This window comes from Embiotoca jacksoni, unplaced genomic scaffold (assembly GCF_022577435.1).
Source record: "Embiotoca jacksoni isolate LCO1_2020_lvr unplaced genomic scaffold, fEmbJac1.0.p SCAF_10, whole genome shotgun sequence".
Classification (NCBI taxonomy): Eukaryota; Metazoa; Chordata; class Actinopteri; family Embiotocidae; genus Embiotoca; species Embiotoca jacksoni.
The window spans coordinates 17,723,802-17,745,922 of NW_027185230.1; the positions used below are offsets into that span (position 1 = coordinate 17,723,802).

The window sequence follows — 22,121 nt, forward strand, 5'->3', positions numbered from 1 at the left end:
CATGATGGGAACACATGCGAAGGTATGCGCGTTAACACAAACGTAAAAAGTACATATACACACACACACACACACACACACCGACATGCACATGCAAATTCCAACCTCCTGCCGCCTGCATTAAATATAGACTTTGCACATCCCTGATAAAAAAATATAAGCACTGAACTCCCTCAACTTGTTTGTCTAATGAGTGATTATACAGTACGTGTGTGCGTGCGTGTGTGTGTGTGTGTGTGTGTGTGTGTTTGTGCCTCTCTGCACCTTGTGTCCTCGTTTCCTACTGTGTGTATTTGCATTTCCATGTCAAAGTTTCCCGCATGCCAAGGCGTGTTTTTTATAGTCATCATTATATACTCGGCTGTGACTTTTGCCACTTTATGTTGGGCATGTGTGTGTGTGTGTGTGTGTGTGTGTGTGTGTGTGTGTGTGTGTGTGTGTACACACAGTTTGTAACTTTAGATAGGAGAACTGAATGCTGCTCTGATTGCTGCTGTCTGCTTTGTTGGAATGTGTTACATCCATTTTAATCAAGGATTCATACCTACGCACAGTGTTATTAACTGTAGCAGCAGGTCCAGGCATATTTGAATAATATGAAGAAATGAGACGATTCGCCAGATGGCAAACAAACCCATGCACACACACACACACACACACACACACACACACACAGACTTTTAGTTACTAGTTATATAGTAGCTGCCCACCAAATGACAGTAACATTCGAACATAAAACCGTAAAAGTAATTCGCTACTGTGATTCGTGCGTTCATCATTTAGTACTTTGTTGGCACAGTTCAAGTAAGTTCAAATCTTCAAGTAAAGTTGTTGTCACAGAATGCAGATCACCAAAACTTGACTCAACACATGTCAAGAGGGTTCTCATTGAGGCACAGACAAGTAATTATATTATTTAATATTTCATTTAAAGTACAGCAGCCCTCAAAAACAGCGAACTGAATGAAAATTATCGAAGTGAGCTGAAGAGGAACACGTCCTTCCTCTCTTGCTTATGTTGCCTCTATACAATCTCAATATGAACAGTCCCCTCGTTATAAATATTCAGATCCTGCAGTTGTTCTCATGTCTAAAGTGTACCAGACAACAGATTCTATCCACGTTGAGACGGCAACGCTCCCTGGCAACAGTTCTACCAATCGGGAACGAGCGGGTGTCTGCCTGAGTCTGTCTGAGTATCATTATGGGATGTCGAGAGAGAGAGAGAGGGAGAAAGAGAGAGAGAGAGGATGAGAGAGGCTGCTTATCACTGCTTATAATGCAACATCATTCGCTGTGTATAGACCCCGCTGGGTGAAGTTGTCTGCACATAGTCAGGATCAAAATCATCTTTTCTTAAAAAAAAGAAAAAGAAAAAAGAAAATCTCCCCATGATTCATGCAGTTATGTAACAAAGAGACAACTATGAAATGATTTGTTGTGGGCTGAATATTGTCTGGTATCTTTCCACTTGTATTCACTCAATATGCACCAATAATGTAACTCGTGGTCTGAGGAGTGGAAAAAAAAAAATTTCAGTTTTTCAGTTTTAACAAATGGAACAATGTTGTCTGAGGAAATAGAAAAATGACAATGTGAATATAACGTCACTGAAAATCCCGTAGGGTGAGACGATGTGACCCAAAACCTGTAACAGCATAAAATGTCACACAGTTATGAGATGAAATTAAAAGTAACAATAAGTATTTTTATTACATCACTACTAGATAATTGATGTATTTTATTGCTTTACTTTGTCCAGATTAAAATAGTAAGACTACTTTGGACTGGGCTTTAAGCCAATTGATTTGTTGAACACCTTGTTTGATGATCATGACAAATCATTTGAAGGAACTCAATTTCTCACTTAAAGCAACTGAGATCACATCATATAACGCAAACAAAAAAGGATCATCTTACCGTGTGGAAAGAGAAAGGGTTCACTTAAGGTGTAAAACCTACAGAGGATTATCACCACTTGACAGTTCCCCTTCAGCTCTACAGAGTCTTGCAGCTTCTTTTAGCATATTTGTTTTTCCAGCCCAGGAGTTTCCCTTGACTTCGTGAATGAAACTTTTTAGATACCGTTTTTATTAATGTAAATCCACTCAAATTTACATACCATCAAATGGTAGACAAAATTAGCAGCTAAATATAGTCACGAGATGGTGGAGACCAAAAACGGAGCAAAAATAACAAAATGTGTTATCGTCTTTTGCCAAGTGGCCAGAAATACGATTTCAAATACAGATTAATGTTACTCTGAATGTTTGGAATTGAAATTCTAGCAAAACAAACGCAAACATATGCAACTACGGTCTAAAGAAATGCGGAGGCACCATAACTGGACTGAACAACATAATTTCCACACTATGTGGGTGGTGTTCAAATTTACTTGAACAAATATGGCTCTTGTTCTCAATCATTCTCACTTGATTGTACAGAAAAAATAACAGCCCTGTCACATGCATGCCCTGTGGCTACCATATGTGGTTGGTTATCCCCTTACAATCAAACAGTTAAAGTCTCAATTGTGATTTGTACAGAATATTACTTCCATCCATCTGTTTGTATAACTGACTTTCCTGTCGGGTTTCAAGTGGATAAAGACTAACATGCACACACCTACACAGAAGTGTCATATTAATATGCAGCAGTTCTGGGGAAGAAAACCGCGATGAAGAAATTAAAAAAAACTACCACCTTTCATAGTGCCATAAAACTCTTGACATTTCGGCAGTGGTTGGGTATAGTATTAAACACAAACCTGCGACAGAAAACTCCTCTAACAGTGGGCTACCTGTCAATTTAGCCTGCAGTCGCAGTGAAAACCAGACAGAGAGAAGGACGGAGGAAGAGCATGTACAGTATGTATGTGTGTGTGTGTGTGTGTGTGTGTGTGTGTGTGTGTGTGTGTGTGTGTGTGTGTGTGTGTGCGCGTGTGTGTGCGCATCTGTGTCTGTGAGTGTGTGTGAGTGATCCTCCTGAGGCAAAGGCATTGCTAATGGACTCCAAGTGGCTGTGGGAGGTAAACAAACAAACAGAAGCAGCAGCTACTACATCACACTAAACTATGGTGACTAGGATATTAGAAAAGCTGTGCATAGCAGTACGCGGCAACATATCCATACATATACCCTTGAACATACATGACGGCAGGGCTGTCATATCATCTCAATTACGATGATATCGGTCAAATGTTTGAAAATATGGTAAGGAGATTTCATATTGTGATAATAGAAATACTTGTTCAGGTATTTGTGCCATATAGTACAATTATCCAACCACAGTAATATTCTAGTTTTTACTGAATATTTGAAAGTCAAGAAATGAATCATTGGAGAAATATCATAAGATATTGTGTTATTATTTCAGGGCCATGTCGCCCACTTCTAAACGACAGCTTAAAGGGATACAACGGAGAGTTGAAAAGATAGTGACAAAGGAGGCGGAGAGAGATTGAGAGGTATGTAACGGGTGGGGGGGGGTCTAAATGGAGAGGTATCAAAGGTGTGTTAAAGTGAGGAGATAGACAAAAGATGTAAAAAGAAAATGGGAGAGAAGTTGACAAAGCATTCACAGGGAGAACCGTTAGAGAGGAATAAGGAAATGCTGCAGGGTGACAGAGAAATGTAAAGCTCACAAAGGGTTGAGAGAAAACGGTTCGGTTGTTCAATAATAATAATACAGAGGCCTACAAGAGAGCTAAAAAAAAAAAAAAAAAAAAAAATATCAAAACGTTAGAAGGTGTCTTGACTGGCTTTACTAATCATATTCCCTTTCAAACTGTGACCACCGGGGCTATGGTTTGGTATGTAGTGTAATTTCATGTCAAACAATTTGGCGCCTGCCTTTCCGAGCGAGGTAACAGACAAAGCCAAGTCATATCGACAAACTGACACTTTGTTCTAATCAAAAGAGATTCCACCTCCACATTACTGAAAATGTCAGCTGCACCAAAGAAGCTTCACACGCTGCCATTTTCTGGGAAGGAAAAGCCAGCTATGTGACAGAGAAAGCCAAGAAAACATAATATGACATGAGAACAACTGGCAAGTTTGATTTTTTTTTTTTTTTTTCAGTAATATTAAGCTCATATTGCAGAATCACGGGGGCCTGCGGGTCGTTCCAGTTTACAGCAACACATACGTGTGACGTTAGAGCAGCAGGGAAAATTACGTCTGGGGCTCACGCAAGGTTGAGATATTTTGAACGAACACTGACACAAGACCAAAAATTCCCCCAATTTCCAGCTTAAAAGGAAGCGACATAAGGAAGGAAGAAGAAAAGGAGGGAAGAGAGAGTCAACCAATACAAGAAGTGATTCAGGGAGGCGATGAATGTGTGTATGTTAAGGAGCAGCATTTCTAGTGTAGACACAAGGATTCAGTATACTGTGCAATGACTGCCACGTGATATTTCTTTTTTTGGGAGAGTTTATAACTAATAAATCCTTATTAGCACCGGCTTGCAGCTGCCATGTGACTGTTGTGGGTGTCAAAAAAACAACTGTATATTTTCTGAGCCTAGAGGCCTAATTTCATGCTGACATGCAGTGATCTTCTAAAATAAAATAACAGTTTTGATGCACTCAGGCAGATGTTTTTTCCCAGCCTTTTGCCAGTTTGGTGGTTTCACGGATTGCTTTTAGATTATAGGAAAACATCAATGAACAGAGAACAAACTGACATTGGTGCGATATCAGGGGCTGTAGGATCATTTCTGTCCATACAAATGGACTTTGTAAAAGTTGAATCAGCACTTCTCTAAACAGTCACCAAAAACTGAACATTATTAACTCCATAGGATTTATTTCTGGACCGGTACTATGAGTCAACAAATGTCTAAAAGTAAGTACTTGTACAATTAATTTTAATTATACCTAAAAAAGGCAATATTTTGAATACAGCTTTATCAGTGAATCAGAGCAGAGAATATAATTAAAAAAAAATGTCTAGGGTACAAAGCTAGGTGTATGTGAGCGGATAACTGTCCAAGCCCACAAAGGTGAACTTAGAACAAACATGATTTGCCCTTGGCATCACAGTAGGGATGTTTCAGTGCTGCCTTGTGACTCTGCTTTGACAAGGACATCAGTTTACTCCTGGGAGAGGCGTTTGTGGCATCTCGAATGTGCTCATTTCCAAATTGTGATTGTGCCATGGCAGGTACTGGCTTAAGAAGGAGCTAATTGGGGAGTTGATGCCTGCATTTAGAGCTCCATGATAATTTATTCTTGCAAGTACAATTACAAAGCAGGTGTTGCTGTGCTTTGACGCCTGGCCACAAGACTGAAACACAGTGGATCCGCAGCAGTTGCTTCCACTTTTGATTCATTAACACAGGGTCCTAAAACCTCTTTAACTGTGGATTTACATCCTGAGGCAAAAATGTTTTATTGTTGGGCCCCTATTGACCCCCAATTACACATGTCAGTTTTACTATTTCCTTCAAAAGTTTTCACCTGGGAATCTACATGGGCTTCACACATTACACCATGAAAATGTTCCAAAACCACAAGTTTCCCTTGGGGAAAAAGAAAAATCTCATGTGCATGTGGAGACGTGTGATCACATGAGTAATTCATGTGCTTTTTCTGTTCTCTGGTACCAGCTTTTTAAATGTGAATATTTGCTTTTCTTCTGAGTGTAATTAAAAGAAGAAATGATGCAGAATTGAGGGCTTTCAACTCGATTTTGGGACAGGTTCCTTCTTTGGCTGACGAATAATCTAGCCTTGGATATTGTGACCTTCATCTGGGGACACGGGAGCCATGAGATGGCCTGCTTAGTGTCACTGGCTGTCACACAAGGACCACAATTAGGTTAGATTTCACAGGAAGTCTGTACGTTAGCGAGCGTATGTGTATCAGCCCATTGCATTTGTTCTGACCGTGATTTTATGTTCATGGTGCATGAGACAGTGAAACGTGGAGAAAATAGAGTGAATCAGGACGAAACGAAAGCATGTCAGTGTTGAGCCTGCAAGTGTATAAACAATATTATCTGTGCCACTCCAAATGTTGATTCACATTGTTATGCTGATTAAACTATTTTATATGCCATAAGGCTCCTATCATCACCTGGCTGTTGAAAATCTGCAGCCTGCTTTTTGAATATTTAAGACACTCTTATCATATCGGTAACCACATGGTTTTCAGTGTCTGAACCCGAGGCACCTTTTTACACCTCGGCAAAGCAGAACAGGACAATGACATGTATCCTGTAGTGGACTGATAAAACATGATTCCAGTATGACACCAGGCTGCCCAATTCATCCTCTCCAGGGCTTTCAAATGGAAACTTGTGTTTACTTTGGAATTGGGATGGACACTAGATCCACTGAAGACCTACCTGGAACATCTGACAAGCACACTGAGGTTCAAGGTTGTTTGTTTTACATAAAAACAGAATACTATTGTACAGTCTACAATTAAGCCTCTTGAGTCCTCTAACTCAGTCGTCTTGACTCTCTTTATCACAGCGCTTTAGCATAGTTGAGAAATTCCTCACCAAGCGTTGCATCTTATTAGAAATGATGGTCCTTCGTAAGGCTCTGTAACAAACACAGCATCTCATAAACATACCCTGCAGGAAAAAAAACACGAGTTTCCACATGGGATACGTGATCACATGGATGATATGTCTACCACATGCTGCAACGTATAATGACAATGTGGAAAATATGCAGAAAGGTTTTCACACGGGAATCTACATGGACCTCACACATTACACTTCATGTGGTTTCTCTGTGAGGGTAGATGACTTACAATGCCAGGTCACAGAATATTTTAACCGTCATTTTACATATAGATGTGTGACTTGTGCATGGTCTGTGTCTGCATGTTTAGTCTGTTAGTGTTCGTTTCTTATGTAAAATATCTCTCTTGGGAAAGAGACTGTAATCTCAATGACACAGTTTAAATAGAAAAACTAAAAAAATCAGCCTTGTGATCTTTGTTCATGAAGATTCTTCATCAGCCGGGCCAAATGTTATCCAAAAACAAACTAGATTTGCTTTTATAATGATCAACCAAGGGGGCTACTGACTGTTGGGGAGTTTCCAGTCATTTGAACCTCAGACACCTAACTTTTTGCTGAGGGAGTTTGAAGACAATAACAGAAACAAACAAAGTTGTTGGAGAAGCGAGTTCAAAATGACTAATGTGTTAAAAAACAGAGCAAAAAAAATGATATGTTGTTCTATGTATAATCATCTACCCGAGGCTTTTTGACCACCAAGATTTAAAATAAATGTCAAGTAACAGAATGACTTGCTATTCTGTAAAGTATTTAAAATTGTAGAAAACATTGTTAGAAGGACTCATACCCAGTTCTTATCCTCGTAGCTGCCGGAGCACAACTAAATCCAACGGACTAAAGGGCTTTACATGCTCAAGTCTTCTCTGATATATTATGAAAAAAAACAACCTCTCGATTGAAGTTTAAACACCATTTAACTGCAGTCATTGATGGCTTGTTTTTTTTTAACTGTAAGAACCATTTCAGGATTTCAGATATGAGCATGCCTAATTGGATCCAAGATTATTTTCTTCTCAGGGTTATCGCAGGTCGGTTTTTACTTGGTGGAAACATGTGACATATTGCATGACAAACATTTCAGTGAGAAGATCTACACGTATTTGGAAAACGCTGGATGACAGCAAGAGTGTCAATCAAACAGGGGCATGCAAGGTCAGAGAAATTTAAGAAACACATAAGATTAGGTCTCTGATAGGATTGTCACACCTTCAAGTGTAGAGACAGTTTTCAATTCCTTCCCAGTAAGAGTGCTGCTGCTTTCCCCTTACAAAGCATCTTTCAGTATAAAAAAAAAAAAAAAAAAAAAAAAAAAAAAACATTTTTAAATCTAGCAGGAAGGCTAAATGACACAAAATGAAAACAGCCTGAATGACAAATTGTCTGGTAAAGTTTCCAGAGCATACCAACGGCGAGTAAAAGAGTGAGTGACGGGAAGAGAGTGACACAGAAGTAGAAAGGGGGGGGGGGTGGATATGGAGATAATAAACATGCCATTTTGATCACTCCGCACTGTTGTTTCTGAGCTGAATGTTCTACAGTGACACGTGTGACATCAGAGCAGCCCAACATGGCTGCCAGAGGAGCCCAGTGCAATGCAAAAATGAGGACACATCTTTCAGCATCAGTGCCCCACTGTCTACAGACCGGGACACACAAACACACGCAGACAAAGACGTACAGAGGGAGCCGTGCCCACAATGACTGAGTGCCCGTGTACATTTTTCAATTAGAGCAGACAGAATGCTTTAATTCATTCTCCTGCATGAGAAAAAGAAAAACAGCACGGGGAACGAAATTCTGCTCGATATCATGATAAGGGAAGGTGAATCAAAAGCATGTCTCATGACAGGTGGTAAAGATCCTCCTGATAACAACCACGGTGTTACAACCAAATGGTATCATAAAAGATTGTTTGTTCAAGTGCACAGCAATACGTACACATTTTATTTTGAGTACTTACACCCCTCCCACCCGCTCCGACCAACCCACACACGCACACACATACTTTAGCGTGACCCAAGAATCCCCGAGTCAGCACACCACATTAAGATAGCATACGTGTGCTCAAATAACATGTCACCTTGGGTAGCCTCATCACACTGGTAACACATTGAAATGGGCTGTGGCTGACCTATGCGTACTGAGCTTGTTTACCTCTGTCTCAAAAGTCAGAAATGAGTGAACAACGTTGAAAGAGGCGGCACCCTCCCACGGCAACAACAACAACAACAACAACAACAACAAAAATCCCTTCGAGTTCTCATAACGGAGGTATAAATGTGGTTTGTTCAGCTGAGGATGAGTAAATTATGATTGCTAAAACGTGTGGCAGTTTCACAAAATGAGCACACACGCCATTAGAAGAAAGGAGTGCTTACATCAAACATTTCTTCAGTGCTCACAGGAACTACTCGGTTTAAATCTTCACTTACGTGACCTTAAGTGCTTGTTGTTGCGTAAGCATGTGCCATGATGTCACAGTTATATCTTCCTTGACATAATAAATAAGTAAAGAAAACATCAAGTTTGGGATTTTTAAGTATCAGTCGGGTCATTTTGAATTGATAGCAAGGCTATATGTAACTACTAGTACTGCTGATGGGCTTCTTTTGAAGATATGATTTTTTTTTTATGTCAAAGAACTCTTGTACATTTTGTTAAATACACTTTTAGGCATTTGCTGTCTTGCAGAGAAGTAGATGAGAAGATTGATACTCTTAAGAGTGAGGCTAGTTCTTTCCTTTTGTTTCCTGCGTGAATGCTAAGCGAAACAACCAGCTGCTAACTGTAGCTTTATACTATATAGACAGATGTGAGGCGTGATGAGAAGCTTCTCATCCGACTCTCAGTAGGAAAGAAAATGAGGTTATTTCTCCACTTATTTCTTTAATACGGGTATTTAGAAACAAGTGGAGAAATTCAAACTACATCCAAGAATTACAAAATCAAACACTGTGGTGAGAATAAACCCACAAACCAAATTGAAAGTTTAGCATTAAAACAAGAAGGGCACATAGACAACAAATCAAAACAAGGGCCAAGACTAAAAGTCCTCCCTTCTCTAATGCAAATGTGCAACCGCAACCACGAAATGAGGTGCGATCAAAAATGTCTGAGACTGTTGCACACAAACAGAGAGCAACACAGTGATGCGCATGGAACAAGGGGAATGAATAACTCTTCAGACTACATTTTCAAAATTAGGCGGCTTGACCAGCAGGGTTTTCTTTGCCATTCGTGGTGTTGGGTACCATTAATTCATCCCCCTGGGGTCAGACTGTCAACACCGAGCTATAATTTGACTTTCTGAGGCATTTCAGGGAAAACATTCGATACAAACAACCTGAACTGTGCCGGCATTTAGTAGGCCAAATATTCTATATCGTAATGTTAATCAAAGAGTAAAAAATAATGGACACACCCCAAAATTTCACAAGTTTTTCATCTTTGCCTAGTCCACACCAAGTTTCACTAAAGTTTTTTCCATAATCCAGTTGAAAACGGGTAAAAGATTGAGGGACAAAATTCAAAGCGCCTTTTCACCTTTAGCGGGGAACACAATTGCCATGTGAGCATCAGGTATGTAATGCTGTGATTTAGCAATAATTGCTAACACATGTTAGCTTCAGAAACAGAAGGGAGGGTGGGCTGTGGTGAAAACTACCCGCCTCAGATTCCTGTCTTTTTCCACTGGCCCCTACCAGCACTCTGCCAGGCTGGTAGGACATGAAGAGCACATACAGGACAGGTCACCACCACGGAGGAGGGGTCAGCTCGTTTGCTTTGCTCACTTATTACCTTATGCACTAATTAGCAAGCTTTGTTTACCGGCAGGAGTCTTGAGAGAGGCTTGGAGTTTGCAGAAATTTAATTATGTACCGCACACAGCTAGAGAGCATGGAAAATTGAGGTGGGCTGCGAGGATAAATGCCATCCACAGCGCTCTCTCTCCGTCTGTCTACTTCTGTCTAAGTGTGTGTATCTCCAGGACTCTGGTGGATTTATTTATGTGTTTCTGAATGTGTGTGCTTGTGTGTGTTTAGTCATGTCTGCGTCATCCCCTGAATTATAGGTTTGACTTTCACAATAAGTCTAATGTCCTCCTCACTGAAAGTCTGCCGATCTGACAAAATAATTAAAATCAGGGTAGTGTCTTCAGTTGCAATCGAGTCTTTGCGAAGATAAGGGAAGTTTAAAGTTTGACATCCTGTAAATCAAACATACAAAGGGAGATCTCTAACTTTCCAGAATTGCTCTTGGGAGATAAGCTCTCTAAAAGGCTCTGTAGCGTTAATACATTTTTAATGGATAGATGCCAAAAATACAGTCAAATGAAGCAAAATGCCGTCGACTATGAAGTATCATTAAGTGCAAAATAAAATTTTCCATCCTGTTTGAGAATGAGATCTCATGACTGTTCCAGAGACACATCCTCGTCATACTTCTCAGCACGCCGTAATTCTCTGCTACGGCTACGTGCTTCTATTCATGCTGAAAATACTTGGAACAATCAAATGTGCACATGCTCCCTTTCTTTTTTACACTCAAGCACAAATGCACAGACATGCACAATCACACACACACACACACACGCGCGCGCACACACACACACACACACACACACACACACACACACACACACTCTCTCTCACACACTCACACAACACAGGCACGACATTCATGCCATGTGATCTTGCTAGGCATTATGCCAACGGCCAAACATGTCACTTACCAGAAATCTCTGAGACAGAGTGAGAGAGTGAGACCGAGAGAGAGGGAAAGAGAGAGAGAGAAATTCTGCACATTTGTCAGTTTGTGAGAGCTCCTTGTCAAGTGTAAGTGCAGTACATACACAGGGAACATGAGGTTTAGCTGCTACAGTTATCTGCAATGTAGTGCGGTGTGGGGGCAGTCAATTCGGAGAAAAAAAGAGACACGTGATCTCGCAGATCTAATGTGCAATTGTTCTAAGGAACATGCCATGTTTACTGTTCATTGTCTAAATTCTTGGAAGGCTTCCTGAAAAGTGCGCAGCGAGCCAGAGCAGCCCAAATCACTTACATTTCAAGATTCCTAATAGCTTTTGCTGATCCTCTCCTTCTCTCATTTGTTCCCTTGTAATTTCTTTTTCCACTTTCCTGTATATCAGCATGTACATAAACTCTGCGTTTGTTGCACAGCAAATGACAATGAATCTGTAAAATGGGTACGTTATTATCTCTGTATGCACAGCAAACCACAGGGGAAATAACAAATAAACCAAAAGGACTGAAAAAAAGATGCACACCTCCATATGCTTCATCTTATCTTCAGATCTTTCTTGTTTGGGGGAAAACGGAAGACTGACAGAAGCTACTATTGTATTACTGAATTTCCCCCATGTGGTATTAATAAAGTCTAAATCTAATCTATTAATTCATGTATTAAATAATGCTACTACTGTGTTAATAGCAAATAAATCCACCTGATTAAATATGAAATAACCAATGAAGTTGAGGAACTATAACCCGGTTTTGTGGGTTTGGCGATCACCTTTTACGTTACAAACATGCGGCATGCAAATCGTTTGGCTACAAACCAATAGTGCATCTGGCAGGTGAAGCAGCAATGCAAATCTTCATGTGACAACTTTAGCAATGAGGTCTCACGCATATGTATCAATCATTAAAAGACAACTTTATAGTTAGACAGGGAGTTTCTCTTTTTGGATTTTTCCCCTCTTCCTGACAAAACTTTGTCATCATGGATTCAGGTGGGAAACGTTAGCCTACTGTACAGCAGACAGGCCAGAGGAACATTGGTCCTTTGAACATAATCTAATTTGTTTGTAAATTCATCTTTCAGCCGGCTTCAATCTGATTTGATGTGACTCCCAATTTAACTTTGGTTTTGATAAGGAAATATGTGGACAAGGGAAGGTCACTGAGACCTTCCCTTGTCCCATGGACTTTTCACAAGTTTCGAATTTATACCTCCATGAAGGTGTTCTGACCTCATCAGAAAATGACTAGTTGATTGTTTTAAGGGTTTAAAATGACCAATGTTTCTGTCGGCGACCTCTTGTGGCCCTATGACGTTATGAAATTATGATGCAAAGGCAGAACTCAAGTGACGTGGTATAAAGAGTGGCAAAGGCCACGTAGGGACTAAGTTGGGGGAAGTTGGATGGATCAAAGAACTTGCACCCAGGAGACGGCTGTTTGTGTCCCACGTGAAAACAGAAGTCAACAACGACTGTCGTGAATGTAACCTACGTACGCAAGTTAGCTTTCGTAACGTATTTAAGGAAATACGAAAACAAACATATTTCATTCAACCCAAACCGTGATCTTTTCCTAAACCTAACCAAATCGTGACCGCGTCGCAATACTAACCGCGTGTTTATCATTGTTACCATGGCAACAAAAGTCTAGTACGCTTTTTGCTGGTACCATCCAGATCATTTCGGTAAATGAACAATTCTGTCGTTTAGGTATGGAGACATGTTAGTCTTCTGGGGGACGCTGAAAATGCTCATAGAGTATATGTAGTTTTGGGAGGAGGACATGTTGGAAAAAGGCCACAAGAGCAAACGATAAAACATTTGCATGTTGGCCAAAAAGATTTAAAAAAAAAAACAACCACATATGTACCTCAAAAAAGGTTGAGCATTGGTTGCAGGAACACCTACAAAGTGCAATCAAAATAAGTGTGGGAAATTAAATAAAATGCATCATTTTTATTTTTAACAATGGTGGCATTATATGATCTCCAGATGAAGATCCCTACTGAGTGTGTGCAGCTTAACATTCACAAGAACATTTGTTCACAGTTCACCTCACTGTTTGAATTTAATTTCCATGAACTACAACCAACAAGCCTGAACACACCAGCAGCAGCGCTTTTTTTTTTTTTTTTTTTATCCATCAAGGTCTTACTCAAACAGGCTCTGCACTGCCTCGGACTGATGTATGAGGATCTGATGTATGACCGGTGCCCTGTATCGCATACCATCAGCAATGACTCATCACTGTCTCAGCAACGGAAAATTATAGACCTATAAACACACTCCCCACACATTTATACAGGCATATACAGAGATAAGTGCAGCAAGCAGGGGGGGTGAGCACACACACACACACACACACACAAACGCAGCAAATGAAGCAGCAACAGGGACAAAAATGTTTTTGAATGCAGTTTAATCAACTATAGTAAATTGGTGTTTTAGATTAAATATAATGCCATTAGCAGAAAGTTTTACTTCAAAGTATGTTGTTGTAAATTAAAGTCAGGATGAAGATGAACACTCCTCAAATACTTGCCGTGTGACAGTTAAAATCACCATGATTTTACCATGTTTTGGCTAGTGATGGTTAATATAACCTTGTATCTCCTGCAAAGCTATAGAGGAACTTTATATAAAATAAAACTTTAAATTGTTTTTCCAACCGAGTATGTTATGTGTTGAGAAAACACCAACTCTTGTTCATTTGTGGGTCTAACAAGAAATGAGGCAATAGCCTCAGTGAGTCAAGAATCTCTCAGTGTTGGTGATTTCTCCCTCTTTCAGCCTTTTCTGTCCGTGTCTGCATCAGTTACTGTATATTTGTTGAGTCTGTGCTGCCGTTCTCTCTCCTTGACACTCCCCACTAGCACACAGCCCCGGGCCCCCTTGTGGAATGCTGTATAGCGAGAGGCCTATGGAGGAAGGGCATCCCGGGACACGACCAGAGCACACACACACACACACACAAACACACACACACATGCTAACACACTCACTGACACGCAAATACGCACACACGCAGACAAATACAGCTGTTGAGAGCCATCACAACCCTTTGGCAGATGTCCAAGTCAAAGACGAGTGGTGTTGGAAGGCCTCCGTTTAGAGAAAGAGAAAAAAAAAAAAAAACATTTTCCATGTATGTTGTTTTAAACACTGAAGCTAGAAACCTGGCAGGACAAACCCACATTACCCAGTTCTGATTTCATCACAGTGGAGGTTGGGTATCATAAACTACCTTGATAAAAGCTGTCTTCGTGTCGCCTTAGGGTAGGCATGTGCACTTGCATGTTAATTTGAACGTGGTACTTAAAAGTAAAATACATCTTATTATCCCCAGTGATATTTGTACATGGGAGAAGCAGAAACAGATGGGTATTAAAATGCTGGATTCAGAACTGTAAAATGTCACACGCCACGGCTTAAATGATTCATACGACTAAGAAAGGCTTTTAACTGTAGCTTTAACATCCCACCTGTGCGGCACCTGTTGGGGTCCTGGGGCTCTAACCTGAGTCGCCCTGGGTCGTTATCGCATGACAAAGATAAGATAATAAAAAAACACGACACTCCAACTAATAGATATTTGTCTTTTTCCACAATCATCTTGAGGACAAACACACAACTCTCCAGTGGACTAGACAATAAGATTGACAGCACGATGACAGAGACACAGAGAGAGTGTGTACTGGGGGAAGAAAAGTGACAGGAAATGAAGAAAACTGCCACATACTACTTGACGGAGAGCCACACACTGCACCCATGAGGAGGAAGGTGTGTGTGTGTGTGTGTGTGTGTGTGTGTGATGCATGTGTAGCCGGATGGTGTTGCAGAGTTCAGGTGAGGTAAACAGAGACACTGATGGATCTGACACTACAGCACGCAAAAATAAAAGTGGTTCAAAGCAATCAGTCTGACTTGAGTAAACGTATTCAACCTAATGACCTGATCCATATAGCCTGCCAGAAAAAAACCACATGAATTCCACATGTAAAAAAATAAATAAATCATGTGATCACATGTGACCACATGCAGATGTGATCGTGGACACGTGAAACATGTATGTTCCCCTTGGGAAGCATGTGGTTTTGGAACATTTTCATAGTGTCATGTGCGAAGGCCATGAAAGATTCCCACGTGTAAACTTTTCCACATATTTTCCCGAGGTTACCGTGTGTTGCATCATGTGGTAAACATGTGTCATACGTGTGGATGTGTGATCACGTGTGTCTCATATGGAAAACGTGGGAAACTCGTTGTTTTTTTTTCTGATCCTCACAAAGATTTTAGCATTACATTTTGTAAATGGCCATAAATGTTGGATATTTAAAAGGCGGTGAATGTGAGTCTCGTAAATAGGGAAGATTTTAAAAACAAAACTAGAAATTTAAAGATGCAGATATCTTGAACTAACAGTGCTGACAATTAAAATGGATGGAAAATGCTTATGAGTGAGAATTTGAGAAGCCAGTTGTGCTGGATCATATTATTACACTACACTTGTGAAATAATGTCCCTGACATCAGCAACTTCAGCTGATTTGTGAGCATTTTTTTTTTCCCTTAAAGCAAAAGAGGCAACATATAGGTTTACAATGGATGCATTATGGGTGGAGAATTTGAGTTTTGACTTCATCATGACGCAAGACACCGATAACATCGTACCACTTTCACCTCTCTTAAAGCTGAAACTAATGACAACACTATTTCCTGTGGTTAAAGCGCTGCCCAACGTTATTATCAGCGTGAGAAACTAGAAATACTATCAGTGTGATTAAATTCCTGTAGTGACGCGTGGTAGACTAAAGCGAGAAATTTCACGTCGTCCTCCGCGTGAAATCCTCACATTTTCTGACATTACTTCCTAAAGTTTCGGACTCTAACTGAAGTTCAGGTGGTAGTTTTGGTCAGAAAAGGCAGTTTTTTCTGTTCGTGTCAGCGGATTGCCGGGATCTGCAGCTGGGAAACGTACCTCTAAAGAGAGAAGCGAGGGAGTAATGCATGGTAAAACCTATGCGTCATACAAATCAGGCACTGTAAATATCAAGCCGAGGGAGAGGAGGATATACTTACCCGATACGTCGCTATTCCATGAAATGCGGCTGTCAGCTGGCGCAGATGTGGCAGTCCTTCTCTTCGGATATAAAGTTTGCGGGGTGTTTCAAAAAAAAAAAAAAAAAAAAAAAAAAGAGAAAGCAGGCCCCGGTTCCCCCTCGTCCGCTGGCTCACTCTATCACTTCAGTCCTATCTTCGCCGCTCGTCCCCCATCTCTCTATCCCACTCTCTCTTTCTCTGCCCGCTTCTGTCCCTGTGCAGGAAGTAAACGCCGCTCACATGAGCAGTATACGGACTGCAGGCAGCCTGACATCATGCACCATTCCGTATAGAGTTCGTTTTTAAAGACACAGACATTTTGGACCTGTCAGGTTACTGTAGGTACGCTGTCCTACTGTAGTCTACGCGGCAAATGGACTGTCAGCAGAGTGCTCGGTCATATCGTGCGCCTTTACGGACACATGAACTCGGTGCACTCCGCGGGGCTTAAAGGTGTAGAAGCTGTAGTTTTAACAATTCCACCGGGCGAGTTGGCCCGCTACCACCGCCGTGCACATTGGGTCATTGAAACATACCGGAGAATGTTTATAAGTGGGTCAGGGGTGCGTGGCTGAGGTCCTAAATAACATTTACATGGGTGGTTATCTCACGTGTCCTCATGCGATGACAGCCAGCCCAGGCTACACGATGCGCATGTGTGCTGTTCTGCTCAATTATAAGCGCCAACTGCTGGCGGTGTGACCTCAAGTCAACTTTTACTTTACTGCAGACATGTAATACCACAGCAGACCTACCACATCACACCGAAACCCTGCAGGAGGCTCTACTGTACATCTATCTCTTTCTGTCTGTCTCTGTCTGTCTGTCTATCTATCTGTCTGTCTATCTATCTGTCTGTCTGTCTATCTATCTATCTATCTATCTATCTATCTATCTATCTATCTATCTATCTATCTATCTATCTATCCGTATGTATATTTCTTTTAATTTCCTCTTTCTGAATAATATTTTACAAGGCTACCTGGAATCAAATTATGATGAAATAGTCATATTTTATATTACATATGGAGGAGTATTTTCACATACTCTTAGCCCTCTCCATACTCAGAGGTGGTAAATGTATTAAAAATAGATTTGTAATACTTACTTGTAAGCAAATATTTGCTTGTGAAGAATTGTTTCTTTAATATTTTTGCTGTTGATTTCATTCTCTTGTTATGGCTTAGTTTTTGAGTTGTTTTTTTTATATAGACATTTTTTTTATCTTGTATTTCAATGTTGTAACTCAGTGTCTCCCTCCTTTTTTGTTTTGTGACCACTCTCACAGAAAATTGTGCACACGTGAAACATGTATTTTGCACATTTTAATAGTGGAATGTGTGAAACCCATATAGATTCCCATGTGAACATTTTTCCACATTTTCCTCGTGCTATCATACATAATAACATAATAGGTTGCAACATGTGTCAAACATGTGTCACACATGTGATTAAGTTCCCCTAAATCTGTACTTAGTTCTGTAAACCAATTAAGTAAATGTATTTAGTTACTTCCCACATTTGCCAATGCTTGACCACGTTGGCCTTCAAATTGCTCTTCAGTTTATTAGTATCATAACAGCTTATCGTTACATCCATTTTCCAAAAATAAATAATAACATTTTTTAAAAAAACAAATCTTATTTTTAACTTCTTTCATCTCATTGTATAAAAGTATTTCCGTTTCATTCAGTTTTCTCAGTGAGTAATTCTACATTTGAGAGAAATCACATTGTTGGTCCTCTGCTATGTCTACTTGAGTTTAATATGGTGTGTGGGGATGATGATATGGATATTTGAAGTACCCTGTACAGTAACATTCTTATAAGGATGATCATGTGTCTGTCTGCGGTGCTCAGTAATGAGTTCATAATGATCTTAAAAGTATTGTCATTAATGTTTACAAGGACATCAAAGTTATTTTGGCTCATTGTTCAGCTTAACCAGTAAAAGCTGTAAATGTTGTTGGATCTCTAATAAACAGTGGTGCCGTAATAATACAGTGGATCAAACTTGACAGAGTTCTGTAAGTGTGATGAATAAAGTTATTGTGGTATGACACACTTTGTTTTACTCTATTATGGACTGATTGATGATATGACATCCACACTTAAATGTTTTTCATAAACATCGAGTTAAAAGTTCAAGCTCTGATCTGGAATAAATAAAAAGTTGATAAATGAAAATAGCAAGTCATTCAGACTAAGCAAACAACTTCAGCTTTAAAAAGGAGAAATGAAAATGAGCGGTCAATGACTTAATCATCAAGCCTACCTAAAGACAATCCGGGCTCTCTGGTTCTCCTTTGGAGTAATTGGACTGTTAGATCGGCCCTTCTCAGAATATCAGGCATATGATGTGTTGATCCACAGAACAAAAGCTTATTGTTGCCCCGATTATCCATTTACAGCCTGAGGCCATACCGGCCTCAAGCATGTCTCCATCAGCCAAACAGCCACTGTGTTGAAAGTTCATATCTAAAGTCCGTGTTCTGGTAGTTTCCAGCCCATTTTGCTAGATTTCAATGATAAACATGGAAAGCGAAGGTGATATCTGTATACAGGATAGAAAATATAAAGTTCAAAATTCCACAATTATACCAGGCCGAGTGTTGAAAAGGGTCATTTCAGTACGTCAACCCGCTGTGCCCTCTTTAGCTCCTGTAAGCATACTTTACGCCATGTGAAAATGTGGCTATATAAGGTGATTGGGACACAGCCATTTCCATTGTTATGCTTGGCAGAAACAAGCGGGGTCTAGTTGTGGTTGGTGTTTGTGTGCTGGAGGAAGCTAAACAGAGAAGTCTGTCATGGTGGCTCTGAGACCATGTGAAGAGCGACTGACGGGACACTTGACCCAGAGCCGTCCTCAACTTGAACTGTCACACACTCTTATGACACAGCTCGAGGCCGGCCATCGTGGGCGTTAAGACATCGCAGGGAACACATTCATGCATTTTAAAAGCACGAAACCTTTCATGAACCAAGAATTTATTAAATACTTTACAAAAAATGTCAAGGTTTGATACTCAGGACTATACAACGCCCTTTGACCTATTCCGGCCCCCCCCCCCCCTACTCGTCCCACGAAACAACATTACATTACATTGACTTGTTTTGGTCACTTCACCCACCATAACTTACTGTATATGATCTTCATTTCTGTATATATTTACATAATATTGTGTTCACACACAACGAGATCTAAACAATGTGGGATCATGGTGTGCCACTGGAGCCCAACTCGAGCTATTTTGGCACAAACAGCCGTGTTGCATCACACGGCCGTGATGCACATCAGTCATAGGGTTGTGCCACTTTTCCATCGACATTCACAACTTTCACCATTGTAAACGAATGAGTTTCTGGACAAGATGTCCCTTAAAATGGGTGAAAACCGTTTACAAATGGCATGAAAAACAATAAAAAATATAGGAGACTTTGATCCTTATTGGTCCCTTTATGACTCAAGTCTGACCGTCAGGTTCTGACCGACTTCATGCATCGTTATGATATTCAGCAACCAGGTAGTTCTCTGAGTTATACAACATTTTTAAAGGACTGTACACACAGTGGCTTCAAGATCACATAGATGCTACGCAGATTCTCATTGGATTTGATGTCGCCGGAAACTAAACCAATAAGATTTTATAATTTGACATCAGAAGGGTCTTTTTGACCGGAGCGGAGCGACAGAGCAGAGCTAAAAAGGTGTGTGTGTGGTTCTGGGACAGCATCTGCATCACACACACCACATTTCTCATTTCGCTTAGGACACAGCTACATGTCCACAAACACCATGAAGCACCAGCCGAGCCCCCCCACCAGAAACATGGTGATCTGCATGCTGTAGATGATCAGGTCGTTGAGCACGCCAAAGTCCAGGCGCCGGTGGCCCAGCAGAAGCAGAATGACGGACAGCTTGTACTGCAGCCGCAAGAGCACGCGGACGCTGATGTACTGCAGGAAGAAGAGCGCAGAGAGCGACACCCAGAGCAGAGAGGTCAGCAGGCTGCAGCCGAAGTAGAGCAGGAAGCGGAGGAAGCTGTACATGCAGCGGGAGCGCAGGTAGAGGTCAAAGTTGTTGTACTTAGTGCGCACCAGCTTGGACGTGTGCGTCGACCCGCAGGCCGAGTGCATGCAGGTGGTGTGGGGGCCATGGAAGCTGCGCACCCGCCGTGGGATGGGGATCAGAGGCATGGGTGGGCTACTGGAGCCCAGTGTAGTGCACAGGAGTCCTGGTTACAGGCGGGGTCCTCGGTGAGAGCTGCTTCTGGGGGGGCACTCATTTGGTTGTAGAGCTCAAGACTGGCTCTTGGAGAGGAGGGGGCAGCCCAGGACTGAGAGGTGGCTCCAGTGATCAGTCAGGTGTTCTTTATTTATAATGCAACAAGGATCTGTGAAGAAATGAAAACGTTCCTGTTAGTTTTTTGTGTATATTATATATTCACAGTGCACACACACACACCTTGTTGCAAACCTGCTGCAATAAAAAGCAGGCCTGTGCAAACAATAACAATTTTAGAGAAAGCTTTCCGCCTGTATATGAACATGAAGCTGTTGATTATTTTTGAAATGATAAAAAAAACAACAGCACGCAGCATCTTCAAACAACCTTTCATCCATATTTTGCTGTGGAAATAAATAAATGATCGTGCAGACTCTTACATGCAACACTACGTCGTCTTCCTTTTACTGCAGTTAGATTCTCAGACGCGCGGGAGGAATGGATCACATTATAAACAGCTGACTGCAACATCCACAAACACACCAGATTTGTTTCCCCCCTGTTTTTTTTTTTTTTTTTTTTTTTTTAAATCACGATGAACAAGCTTCAGCCAGCGGAGAAGAAGCAGCGACGGAGAGCCGGTGCGTTTACGTCCTGTCGCAAAATAAACGAGTCATCCTGCTGTGACGACGGCTGCCGACTTAAAGGGGAAGTGCTCCTCATCCTCTGGAGTTCAGTTTACAATGCACACTGCGGAAAGTGCTTCATAAAAATCCGTCTGCAAGCACATAATCGGCAAAGATTCCGCTATGACTGTCAAGTATGTTGTTGTGTATGAGTGACAATGGATGAAACAGTACAACACAAATAAAAACGAATCACCTGGAGTCAGGCCTGCTCACGAGGTCCGTCCTGCACCGGAAGCGAGATTTTCCCTCCTTTTTTTTTTTTTTTTTTTTTCTCAAACTACAGGTGAGGTCGGTTTAACAGTGCGTTGGCCTTTATGTGACATTTCTACAACATTACATGCAGTATGTGATTAAGTCCCAGCATATATCAAAATGTGTGGATAAGTTATTTGTAGTGTGAGAGAAATGTGACAACAAATACAACAAGATTCAGGGACTAATACGTCACAAACATTATATTTATGCAGCCTTTCTGAAGGACTCCTAACCCTCATCATGGAGGTCTGTTTGTTGGAAACTGTTCATGGAGCTGCATGATCGTTTTGGTGGTTGGTTGTGTTGCCTTTGAGCTATGTTGCAGGAGTGTGTTTCTGTTCCTACCATTGATATAAACAGGCTGGACAAAATAATAGAAACAATAATGTCATAAAAGGCTTTGGTTTACTGCAGTATTTTTCTGAGACTGCATTCGTTTTAACCACATGTGACTGCTGAGTGTCTCATAGCAGCCAGGAAATTGAACTCGGACCTGCAGCCTGTTCTGGTTAAAAAGACATTGCAAAGGGCATGTGTGCATCTTTAT

At 40.9% G+C, this 22,121-nt stretch overlaps 2 protein-coding genes across 2 annotated transcripts in view; both read right to left on the bottom strand.

The window, feature by feature from the left end:
* The window catches only part of LOC138211453 (nucleus accumbens-associated protein 2), a 31,447-nt gene extending 14,653 nt beyond the window's left edge, over window positions 1-16,794 (bottom strand). The window contains exon 1 of the mRNA XM_069171385.1: window positions 16,383-16,794. The gene's annotated coding sequence lies outside the window, so the exon portion shown is untranslated. The remainder of the gene's footprint in view (window positions 1-16,382) is intronic.
* A 2,582-nt stretch (window positions 16,795-19,376) lies between these two features.
* On the bottom strand, window positions 19,377-21,275 carry LOC138211472 (transmembrane protein 250). Its single transcript, XM_069171408.1, has 2 exons — window positions 21,071-21,275; window positions 19,377-20,799 (listed from the first exon to the last, which is right to left on the bottom strand). The coding sequence occupies exon 2, from the start codon at window positions 20,600-20,602 to the stop codon at window positions 20,183-20,185; it is 420 nt and encodes a 139-aa protein (XP_069027509.1). The 5' UTR covers window positions 20,603-20,799; window positions 21,071-21,275; the 3' UTR covers window positions 19,377-20,182.
* Window positions 21,276-22,121: the final 846 nt, after the last annotated feature.